A 12,774-nucleotide genomic window follows, 5' to 3' on the forward strand; every position below is an offset into this window, starting at 1 on the left:
CTCTCTCTCTCTTGCTCTCTCTACACAAACAACTGCACCTCAGCGCACCTGGCTGTCAAACTCCTGGAGTTCGCAGATGACACCACAGTCATCGGGCTCATCAAAGAACGATAACGAGTTTGCATATCGTCAGGAAGTGGAGAGGCTGCAGCTTTGGTGTGGCTGACACAACCTGGATCTGAATGCACTAAAGACTATAGAGACGATTGTGGACTTCAGAAGGTACCCTTCACCACAGTTGCCGCTCACGATGTCCAACTGTCTTGTGTCAACCATCGAGACTTTCAAGTTCTAGGAATTAAAGTCTCACAGGACCTGAAGTTGGAGACAAACATCAACTGATCAAAAAGCCCAGCAAAGGCTGTATTTCTTGCAGCTTTTGAGGAAGCACAGCCTGCCACGAGAGCTGCTGAGACAGTTCTACACAACGGTCAACGTATTAGTACCGTGTAACTCCATCACAGTCTGATTTAGGGCTGCCAAAAAAAAGGACAAATTCAAACTGGACATTCAATGGACATTCAAAACTGCCTAACGGATTGCCGGTACCACCCTACCCAACCTTGAAGACTTGCACACCACCCAACCTAGGACAAGAGGAGGCAGGATCCAATTGGAACCTCCTGGCCACCACCTCCTCCAGCTCCTTTCCTTGGGTAGGTGTTTCTGAACAATGAAAACCAAAACTAGCAGGTATTCCACTGGCTTCTTCCATCTAGCAATTCATTTCTTGAACAGCTAACGTACAATTCACCTGCGACATGCAACCAATTTTCTGCCTTGTGTTTTTTCTGCCACATTCTGCTGGGGTAATTAGTACTAAATATTATAGATTATTCATTCGCTCACTGTGGTAGTCGGACCACTCTGCACCATCTGTATATCAATTGTTGACCAGTTCTAGCCTCTCGTATCCAAGTAACCTCTGCACCAGTATCTGCAACATTTGCATATTTGACTTGTCCCAGACTCCAGTCTCCACTAGGATGAAGGGCAAAGTTTATAAAACAGTGGTGAGGTCGGCCATGATGTACGGATTACAGACGGTGGCACTAAAGAAACAACAGGAAGCAGAACTGGAGGTAGCAGAAATGAAGGTGTTGAGGTTCTCCCTTGGAGTGAGCAGGTTGGATAGGATTAGGAATGAGCTCTTTGGAGGGACAGCCAAAGTTGGATGTTTTGGGAGACAAGGTTAGAGAGAGCAGACTTAGATGGTTTGGACATGTTCAGAGACGAGATAGTGAGTATATTGGTGGAAGGGCGCTGAGGATGGAGCTGCCAGGCAAAGGGGCGAGAGGAAGACTAAAGAAAAGGTTGATGGATGTCGTGAGGGAGGATATGAGGACAGTGGGTGTTAGAGAGGAGGATACACGAGATAGGCTGAGATGGAAAAAGATGAGACGCTGTGGCGACTCCTAACGGACTAGACCAAAGGAAAAGAAGAAGACTTGTCCCAGACTATCGCACAACTAGTCACTTTAAATGGCAATACACTCCTTGAAGTCTTGACACCCTTTGAAATTGGACCGTTCAGATTCAAATGATGATCAATCTTACCAACTACACTGGATTTTGAATTGATCAAATGAAAACAAAAATATATTTTTTAAGGTTTAAGTTCTGCCAGTAAAGTTATCAGAAATAAATTATGTATTGTTTTATTTTATAATTTTTTTCTGGGAAACCGTAATTCAAATTAAAATGCATTACTAAAATATACCTAACTTACAGTGAGTAAGTACGTGAGCTTAATGCAAAAGTTAATCTTCCCATTACGTTTAAAAAAAGAATATAAAGTTTAGGCATACAATTGCATGACCTTTTCTTGAATTATTCACACTGACTCGATATTGTAAAAACACATTGAGCATTATGCTTTTCACTTGCCTAACAAAATTACGTGAAAACATTTAAAAATTAAAAGTGCACGTTTAGTATGATTATTTTATTTGTGTGTAATAATGCTTCAGGTGCGCTGATTTAAGTCTAAATAAACAGTTTTAAGTATAGATTTTGAGTAAACTACTTTTTTTCTAAATGGCTTTTGCTACATTTTGTTAAGGGTTTGGGATACATTTCTTGGAACGAAGTTAAAGGAAAAACTAAATGTTTTGTTCCAAGAAAATATGTTGTACCATAAATATATTTTCAAATAAAAATTCACAAGCTTTAAAGTATTAAATTAATTTAAAATTATTTAATCCTGAAAATATACAAGTTATTTTTTTTGAGAACATTGAAAATTACCTTTTCCACATTGGGACATATAGATATGGATTTTAAAAATGTACATAATACTGTATGTACCTGTAAATGAAATCATCATTTAGAAACTGTATTTTATAATTACTTGGGTCCTTTGCAAAATATAAAAAATTGTGAAACATATGTGATTTATGGGTCGGGTACACTTTGTCCTTTTTAGGTTCGCTTTCATCACATCCAAACAAGCTTACTTATGACACTGTGGACAAAGTCGAAGCGATCACATTTGAATGATCAACAAAAGAACATTACAGTCATACCACAGAAAATTAAGAATACTGGAGCACTGGAGCAAATAGATAAAATAACAAATGGGAATATGATACTTTACCAGTGTGTTTTATGGGCCGAACAGAAGAGTAGTTGAGTGGCAATGATGTCACTGATGGTGCTGGGTGGTACTCCCTCCACCCTCCCCTTCTGTTCTCCTCCTATCCACACATCTGCATCGGTTTCATCACTGCTAAAGAGTCTGGGAGAAGCAGAGGGGAGGAAAGGAGGAAGTGAACAAAAGGAGGAAGGAGGAGGACAAAAAGGTTGAGCATTCGTGAGTGAGTCGGAGATTTCCTTGAAATACCCACTGACAAGCATCCTGCAGCCGACAGCAGCAGGTACTCTATCTTTTCAATACAGTACAACCAGAAATAATGTCAGGAAGACATTGTTTATTTACCATTTGTGAAGGAGAACTGTCTTTTTGCCCTAGCAACACAAGTAATAGATGTGCAGATTAATGCTGAGAAATGTATGTTACTGTCATTTCGTTACCTACTTTCGAATACTTTGTCTGTTGTGTCGGTCATGATTAAAAATGTATATGTTTGCATCTTATAGACAGCTAATCTTCCATATCATTGACCATGTGATGTTGATAAATGTAAATCTTGGATTAATAAATTTCATGACTCAAAAGTAACTCACAACGGGGTCTGAGTTTGGATAAAAGCCGCATTACTCAAAAGTGATACTAATGCAATACGATGAAAAGGAAGACTGATAGCTTATTCTGTCTGTGTCTTGAGTTGAGAAAAAAAATGAAAGCAAATGACCTTGTTTGTTTATACTCTACAAAGTGGGCGGAAGAGAGGCCATTTGTAAATGAAGCTGATTGAATTAAACTGGCCTGAGATCAACAGTAAGCAGTGATAGATGTGGAACTGTGTCTGAATGTGTCCAAACATTTCACTTAAAATTATGATATTGATTAACATCCCAATCAAAATTTTATTCAACAGAAACTGAGCAATAGTCTGTTCCAAACCCCACAACAACAATATATTGTACATTTATGTCCAATGTGCGTGTGTGTGTTAGCATGGCTGAGGGCTCAGTGTCGACAGCAGAAGTGGAGACGTCCTTCCAAAAGTTTGCCGTTCATGGTGACACAAAGGCGACAGGGAAGGAGATGAACGGCAAGAACTTTGCGAAGATCTGCAAAGACTGTCTGATCATCGATGGCAAGAATGTAACCACCACAGATGTTGACATCGTCTTCACCAAAGTCAAGTAATGTTTTCAATGCAGCATCCCAAGGACATAAAGTTGTCCCTTTTTCTTTGCTTTGTCAAAATGTTTGTCTTTTTTTTCCTCCTGGAAACTGTTTTGTGTACAAGTACCAAGTCGACAAGCCAATAGCGTGGGATTAAGATAGAGGTAGTCTCGGAGTCATAACAGAGGAGAAAACAATTAAAATGTCACAGCACAAATGTGACTGTGGGATGCTGTGTCATTACGTCAAAGCAAAAACAGCACTATCCCATATTTGCAAATTTATATGTAAAAAGCAAAGCCATTTTGTTATGGTTCTGATGCAGCTGTTTTGCAGTATCTCTGTGTAAACAGGGCTAGTAAAAAAAATGGAATATGTTTAAATTGTCACCAGTCAGTTTTGGAATTCAATTTAAATATTCCAAAAATTGGAAAAAAAGAAATTCAAGCAGATTGCCATGCAATATGTCAGTAGACAAGTACTTCAGATAAGGCCGGGTATGTCAAGTATATAAACACCTCACACCATTTTAAGTGGGGGGTGACATTCCCTGAGCAAAAGAAACTTCCAATTCCTGATGCACAACATTAGTTACACTAATACAATCTAGTGATTTCACATCAAGATTGTGAAAATAAAAAGAGAGTCGACCACCTTTTATCTTACAAAGGTTTAGATTTTTTTTCTTTGGCTTTGTGTGTTTTGTTGTCATTCATACAGTGAGGAAAATAAGGATTTGAACACCCTGTAATTTTGCAGGTTCTCTCACTTTGAAATCATGCAGAGGTCTGAAATTTTCATCTTAACTGCATGACCACTGTGAGGGACATTAGTACATTAGACTTATTTGCAATTACTGAAGTCAAACGTTTCCTGTAATTTTCATCAGGTTTGCACACACTGCAGCAGGGATTTGGGCATATTCCTCCACACAGACCTAATCCAGATCAGACAGGCTTCTGCGGTGTTGCTGAGAGACAGAGTTTAAACTTCCTTTTCTATTGGGTTTATGTCTGGAGACTGGTTAGACCACCCCAGAACCTTGAAATGCTTCTTACGGAGCCACTCCTTGATTACTTTGGGTTATTGTCATGCTGGAAGACCCAGCCATAATCCATCCTCAATCCTTCAATTGGATGGATCTTCCTCATAATCTCACAATACATTACCCTGGTCATCCTCTCCTTAACACACTGCAGTCGTCCTGATCCATGTGCAGAAAAACATCAACAAAGCATAATGCTTTCACCCCTATATTTCACAGTAGGGATGGTGTTTTTGGAATGGAATTCCTCATGTTTCCTCCTCCAAACACGCCGAGTGGAATAAATACTAAAAAGTTTTATTTTGGTCTCATCTGACCACATAACTTTCTCTCCTCTTGAGCATCCAAATGGTCAGGGTAAAGATAAAATGGACCTGGAAGGGCAACCTTCCGTAGCATGCATGATTTTAAACCGTAGTGTATTCCCCACATTAACCTTGGAAACAGTGGTGCCAGGTCTCTTCAGATCATTGACCAACACCTCCCATGGAGTTCTGGGATGATTCCTCATTGTTCATACAAACATTGATATGCCATGAGGTGAGATCTTGCTTGGAGCCCCAGTCCAAGGGAGAATGACAGTCATGTTTATCTTCTTCCATTTTCTAATAATTGCTCCAATAGTTGATTTTTTTTCACCAAGCATCTTGACAATTGCCCTGCAGGCCTTTCCGACCTTATGGAAATCTACAATTTTGTCTCTGGTGTCTTTGGATAGCTCTTTGGTCTTAGTCATGTTAGTAGTAATTGTGCAGGGTCGACAGGTGTCTAACAAGACATTTAGAATAATAAGTATAGGCTGACTTTTAGAGGTCTTTGAGGGCCATAATTTGTACTGATTAGCTGGTGTTCAAGTACTTATTTGCAGCAGTAACATACAAATAATTTAAAAATCATACATTGTGATTTACAGATTTTTTTAGATTATGTCTCTCACAGTTGACCTGCACCTAAGATGAAAATTTCAGACCCCTCCATGATTTCAAAGTGGGAGAACTTTCAAAATCACAGTCTGTTCAAATACTTCAAATACTGATAATGGGAGATTGTGGAAATGATCCCAATTTTAAGAGATATGCAGGTGCCACACTACAATTAATGTTGAGTATTTGAGGAGCCAATTGCGATTTCCCATCCTTGCTTTATGAAATGAATCTGATCGTTTATTTGTCCTGTGGCACCAGTAAGTCGTTCCTCAGAACAACCTACAGCAACATTATGTTTCCTTAGGTCCAAGTCAGCTCGTGTAATCACATTTGAGCAGTTCATCATTGCCTTGACTGAGCTCGGCCCTAAGCGCTTCAAAGGCAAGAGCAAAGAGGAGGCACTTCAGCTCCTCTATTCTCTCATTGTTGGCAAGGAGCCTGCCAATGCTGGCATCACTGTGAGTACAATGTCATTTGTTACACTGTCCTCATGCCTCCTTTCACAGTTTGCTGTTCTAGATGAGGTACAACACAGAAAGAATGAGTCAACGTATGCTTACCAATTTCAGTAATGCGAGTTACGGATTAGTTAAACCTTGTGATGAGTAGATTTATTTTCAACAGACAAGTACATATTCCGTGATCTTTAATATAAGACAATTACATTTTAAAATATAATCATCCCATTTGTTAATTAATTCCATTAATTTCTCATGTATAAAAAGCTCAAGTGCAATGCACATCCACAAATTGACTCCAAAAATCAGGAAAACCCTTCTTTCCGTCTATAATGCATTCCCATGACTTTCTGTCCATTGATATGCCATATATTTTAATAATGATACCCTCCTAATTTTATTCTCTGTTTGGGAGGTGGGGATTTAGTCTGATCACTATACGTAACACTAAGGTTTGATTGTTATTTAGTAGTTTAAATTACTGTAGCGCAGAGCGGTGTTTAGTTTGAACTATTTTACTGTGCAACATATAAGAAATTCATTCGTAGTGCAAGACCATTTAAAAAATAGTTAATACACAATATAGGCTGCAGAGGATCGATAAATACGCACAAGCTCTATTAACATTCATATTATTACAACTGTTCATGGCATTAGGGGAGTAACTGACTGAAAACAGCATTTTAACGATTATACAAAGGCGTTAGGCATGGTGGAAAATCTGATTGTCAGCAGACATGTTTTTACGATGACATCATTGTTGACGACGTCATGCGCCTTGCTGTCAAAGGATTTCCCTGGCTGCCTAGCACTGTGGTGTAGTTGTTAAAATGCTTTGTTAAGTCAGTTAGAACCCTAGAAATACTTGGAATAATCACCACTCCGTGTTTGTACAGATAGAAGTTCATAGAGAGCAAAAAAGTTCCTTTAATAAATAATGCTTTCTGTGGGTAGCATGGTAGCACAGCTGGAGAGCGTTGGTCTCACAGTTCTGAGGACCGGGGTTCAAATTCTGGCCTGCCTGTGTGGATTTTGCATGATCTCCTCGTGCCTCTGTGGGTTTTCTCCAGGCATGTGATTGTGAGTGTGACTGTCGTCCAGTACTTCTGTGACCCTCGTGAGGATACGCTGCTCAGAAAATGAATGGATACTCAATATCTGACAGAAAGCAATCCATCCATCCATTCTCTGATGAAAACAACAGACACACTAACAATCACATCTTCCTCTTCTTTTCCTTTCAGCTTGTCCCGTAAGGGGTCGCTGCAGCGTGTCATCTTTTTCCATCCAAGCCTATCTCGTGTATCCTCCTCTCTAACACCCACTGTCCTCATGTCCTCCCTCACCACTTCCATCAACCTTTTCTTTGGTCTTCCTCTCGCTCTTTTGCCTGGCAGCTCCATCTTCAGTACCCATCTCCCAATATACTCACTCTCTCGCCTCTGAACATGTCCAAACTATCGAAGTCTGCTCTCTCTAACCTTGTATCCAAAACATCCCACTTAGGCTCTCCCTCTAATGAGCTCATTTCTAATCCTATCCAACCTGCTCACTCCGAGCGAGAACCTCAGCACCTTCATTTCTGCTACCTCCAGTTCTGCTTCCTGCTGTTTCTTCAGTGCCACCATTTCTAATCTGTACATTATGGCCGGCCTCACCATGTTTTATAAACTTTGCTCTTCATCGTAGCGGGGAGTCTTCTGTCACAGAGAACACCAGACACCTTCCACCAACTGTTTCACCCCGCTTGGACACATTTCTTCACTTCCTTACCACACTCACCATTGCTCTGGATTGTTGACCCCAAGTATTTGAAGTCCTCCACCCTCGCTATCTCTTCTCCCTGGAGCTTCACTCTTCCCTCATCCGCCCCTCTCATTCATGCAGATATATTCTGTTTTACTTCGGCTAATCTTCCTTCCTCTCCTTTCCATTGAGTGCCTCCATTTTTCTAAATGTTCCTGCGCCTGCCTTTTGCTTTCACTGCAGATCTCAATATCATCTGTGAACATCATGGTCCAAGGGGATTCCAGTCTAACCTAATTTGTCAGCCTATCCATTAGTACCGCAAACATGAAGGGGCTCAGAGCGGATCCTTGATACAGTCCCACCTCCACCTTAAATTCTTCTGACACACCTACGGCACATCTCACCGCTGTTCTGCTGCCCTCATATATGTTCTGTACAATTCTAACATATTTCACTGCTACACCGGACTTGCGCATGCTGTAGCACAGTTCCTCTCTTGGTACTCTGTCATAGGCATTCTCTACGATCACAAAGAGAATGTAGCTCCCTCTGACCTTCTCTGTACTTTTCCATGAGCATCCTCAAGACAAATAATGCATCTGTGGTACTCTTTCTAGGCATGAAATCATACTTTTGCTCACAGATACTAACTTCTGTCCTGAGTCTAGCCTCCACTACTCTTTCCCATAAATTCATTATGTAGCTCATCATCTTTATTGCTTGGTAGTTTCCACAGTTCTGAACATCGTCTTTGTTCTTAAAAATGGGACCTAGAACACTTTTCCTCCATTCTTCAGGCATCTTTTCGCCCGCTAGTATTCTATTGAATAAGTTGGTCAAAAACTCCACAGCGACCTCTCCAAATTGCTTCCATACCTCCACTGGTATGTCATCGGGACCAACTGTCTTTCCATTTTTTCATCCTGTTCAGTGCCTTTCTAACTTTCCGCTTACTAATCATTCCCACTTCCTGGTCATTCATGCGGGCCTCTTCTACTCTTCCTTCTCTCATTTTCTTCATTCATTAACTTCTCAAAGTACTCTTCCCATCTACTTAGCACACTGCTGGCACCAGTCAACATATTCCCATCGCTATCCTTAATCACTTTTACTTGCTGCACATCCTTCCCATCTCTATCCCTCTGTCTGGCCAACCTTCTTTCGTATCCAACCTGGTGTATATGTTGTGATATGCCTCTTGTTTAGTCTTCACCACCTCTACCTTTCCCCTACGTCGCATCTCAATGTATTCCTTTCACCACTCCGCAGTCCTCTCCGTGTCCCACTTCTTCTTTGCTAATCTCTTTCCTTGTATGACTTCCTGTATTTTGGCGTTCCATCACCAAGTCTCCTTCTCCCCTTTGCTACCAGTAGACACCCCAAGTACTCTCCTGCCTAACTGTCTGAATACCTTGCAGTAGTGTTCCAGTCTTCTGGGAGCTCTTCCTGTCCATCTAGAGTCTGTCTCACCTCTTTCCGAAAGGCCACACAACATTCTTCCTTTCTCAACTTCCACCACCTGGTTCTCTGTTTTACCTTTGACTTCTTAATCTTCCTACCCACTACCAGAGTCATCCTACACACCACCATCCCATGCTGTCAAGCTACACTCTGCCCCACCACTACCTTACACTCAGTAACCTCCTGCAAATTACATCGTCTGCACAAAATATAATCCACCTGCTTCTACCTCCGCTCTTGTAGGCCACTTCTGGAAATAGGTGTTCACCACTGCCAATTCCATCCTTTTTGCAAAGTCCACCACCATCTGACCCTCAAAGTTCTTTTGCTGAATGCCATACTTACCCATCACTTCTTCATTGCTCTTGTTTCCTTCACTAAAATGTCCATTGAAATCTGCACCAATCACAACTCTCTCTCTGTCTGGGATGCTCAGAACTACTTCATCTAGTTCCTTCCAGAATTTCTCTTTCAACTCGAGGTCACATCCTACCTGTGGGGCATAGCCGCTAATCACATTATACATAACACCCTCAATTTCAAATTTCATCCTCATCACTCGATCTGATACTCTTCACTTCCAAGACATGCTAGCCATCTTTTCCTTTAAAATTAGCCCTACTCCATTTCTCTTCCCATCTACTCCGTAGTAAAATAATTTAGACCCTGCTCCTAAACCTCTAGCCTTACTCCCTTTCCACTTGCTCTCTTGGATGCACAATATATCAACCTTTCTCCTAATCATCATGTCAACTAACTCCTGAGCTTTTCCTGTCATAGTCCCAACATTCAAAGTCCCTACACACCTGATCCTCAGAACACAGTAATAAATACTTTACTAATGTCCCAGTTGTTTATATCTACAGAGTTAAAACCATTCCGGTAGCAGCTCACCGCATCATGAACGGTTGTTGTGTTACCTAAACAACGAAGATTTACTGAGTCATGGAAAAAAGTTCTTGTGTCCATTGTAGTTTTGGAATGATAGCCCGGTGTACACTTCCTCTGATTGGCTAGCACCAAGACACTTTATGTGGATGGTGATTCGCTGAAGCACTTTAGGATCACCCACACATACGTAGCTAAGCAATGGTGTGCATCTACACCTGATCAATTTTGTGACATACATGAAAAGAGATCCCTAAAATTTGTATCTTCAATTTTGCTTCTCAGTAAAATTTTTGAAGTTCTTCGATTTAAATCTGTTTACTGTAGTAGCAGAAGTAAACTTTGAGCCTGGCATTTTTAAAAAAATAACCTGATTTAACTAGGTAGGTAAGTTGAGAACTTGTTTTCATTTACAATGATGACCTAGCCAAAAGGCTGTTACATTAAAAAAAGATAAAACAACACAACCAGTATCTTGTCAAACATAAAAGATGAACAAACACAATAGACGATAAATGCAGCAATGCATGGTAAAAGTGGCTAAAAGCCAGTCCTGTGTTCTTAAGGAGTTTTTAAAGCACAAAGCGACATAAATGAAATTAGTTTTTTGCAGCAGAAAATTTAAAAAAAGGATCAGCCAAAGGAAGTACGTATGGGCTTTTGGGATTGTAACGCTCATGAAGCTGCTGGAGCATAAACTGTCAGCAGCGTGATGAATATTTAACAATCCCTCTAAAGAAGGAGGTTCGCTAAAGAGTTTGGCAGAGTTTTACAAATGGACAGACACCAATTAGGTTTGTTTGTTAAGTGAAGGGCAGTTTACCAGAGTACAGTTGGCAGTTTTGTAGTATTAAAGGTAGTCTTGCCCCAGTCACAAAATGTATGACAATGTATAAACGTACATAAATTTTTTTGAACACTGATTATTTTGTTTTATTAGAGACCGGCAAAGGCAGCTGCTGTGGACAGACTGACAGACACGTCCAAGTACACAGGAACACACAAGGAGCGATTTGATGATTCGGGAAAAGGGAAGGGAAAAGTCGGACGTGAGGACATCCCAGACACTAGTGGCTACGTCGCAGCATATAAGGGCAGCGGGTCTTATGATGACAAAGTGAAGGAATCCTAATTTTCAAAACACATAATATTACAGTAATGGGGTTTTGGTCTTTCAATATTTTCAGACAAATTTATACTGCAAGCAAAGAAACTGAATCCATATTTAACTTTGTGCCTTATTATACACGTATAGTAGATAAGAGTAATGGTCTTATTGCATGTATACAGTACATTGCTTTTTTTTTAATGGATAATCATTTATCTGGTGTCAAGCAAATGTTAACTTTGTTAATGCGCGTTGTATTGTTATTCATTCTATTGGCGCCATAAAAAAAATTAAATATCGATAACAGGAACTCATAATGGGGTTGAAACAGGTTTTCTGGATTTAGCAAGTGGATAATGTGAGTTTGTATCACTCCTCCCTTGATCCTCTTGTCACCTGAAACTGAAAGAATTGGAAAAGATCAAAAAACAAAGTTTACCGTAAAGTGCTCATATTTGTGCTTCCCTGGTTCTCAATTTAGCCTTGTATATCCTAATAAATATCAACTTATTTGTGTACGTTAGCAACTTGAGGTGACTGACATAAGACAAAAGCCAATTTTCTTTTATACTGTCATGCTTAATCTATGACTCAGTTGAACTCTCTCTGTGGTGTTTAGAAAAGGATCGCATACTAGGGATGTTGATTAATAGGGATGTCCATCATGTCGAATTTGGACTGATGTATTGTACAAGACCTAATAAAATGTCCTCATTGTGGAACTAAATTATTGCTGTGCCACTGCTGGAATTATTCAAATGAAGAAACAACAAAGTAATTACATTTACAACATTAAAACTAGTCGTATTCCAGCTGTTTTGTTTTTTCTATTTCTGATAGTGCTTATCCTCACTAAGGTTGAGGGTCAAATGCTATGGTCTCATCAAGAAAATAGTCAGTCAAAAATTGGTTCTAGGTGGGTAACGTGCCACTTCAAGCACACACCTAAATACCTGGGAGTCCCCCAGCAACAGTCGAGACCAACACATGATCCGTCCCCTCCCTTAAAATCAACATTTCATCAAGATGATTTGTCCTTGGAGAATGGCATTGATCAGATGGATTGTTCTCTGCAAAGTGTGTAAAAAAAAAAAAAAGATGTATTTGTCTTACAACTTGAAACAATCGCTCGGTAATTAAAAACAATTGCTGTGACAAACATGCTTGGATGAAAATACCCCAAGCATGAGCACCATGATCAACTCCACACCCCTAACAGCTCTGTTGAGACCAATCGGTTTTGAATCAAAATGGCTTGCTTATGCAGCAAGGAAAAGATTCACTTGGTTGTCCAATTTCACAAATATTTACAACAACCAATTTCCCCTAATCGAGGCTGATATAGTTTGTAGTAAAATCTGATGTGAATGTGAAGTTCACCATAA

General features: G+C 40.1%; 1 protein-coding gene across 1 annotated transcript; it reads left to right on the forward strand.

Annotated features, from left to right (window-relative positions):
* Positions 1-2,762: 2,762 nt before the first annotated feature.
* tppp2 (tubulin polymerization-promoting protein family member 2) lies at positions 2,763-12,007 on the forward strand. The gene is made up of 4 exons (XM_061830262.1): positions 2,763-2,876; positions 3,580-3,771; positions 6,030-6,183; positions 11,222-12,007. The coding sequence occupies exons 2-4, from the start codon at positions 3,581-3,583 to the stop codon at positions 11,411-11,413; spliced, it is 537 nt and encodes a 178-aa protein (XP_061686246.1). The 5' UTR covers positions 2,763-2,876; position 3,580; the 3' UTR covers positions 11,414-12,007.
* Positions 12,008-12,774: the final 767 nt, after the last annotated feature.

This window comes from Syngnathoides biaculeatus, chromosome 9, assembly GCF_019802595.1.
Source record: "Syngnathoides biaculeatus isolate LvHL_M chromosome 9, ASM1980259v1, whole genome shotgun sequence".
Lineage (NCBI taxonomy): Eukaryota > Metazoa > Chordata > Actinopteri > Syngnathiformes > Syngnathidae > Syngnathoides > Syngnathoides biaculeatus.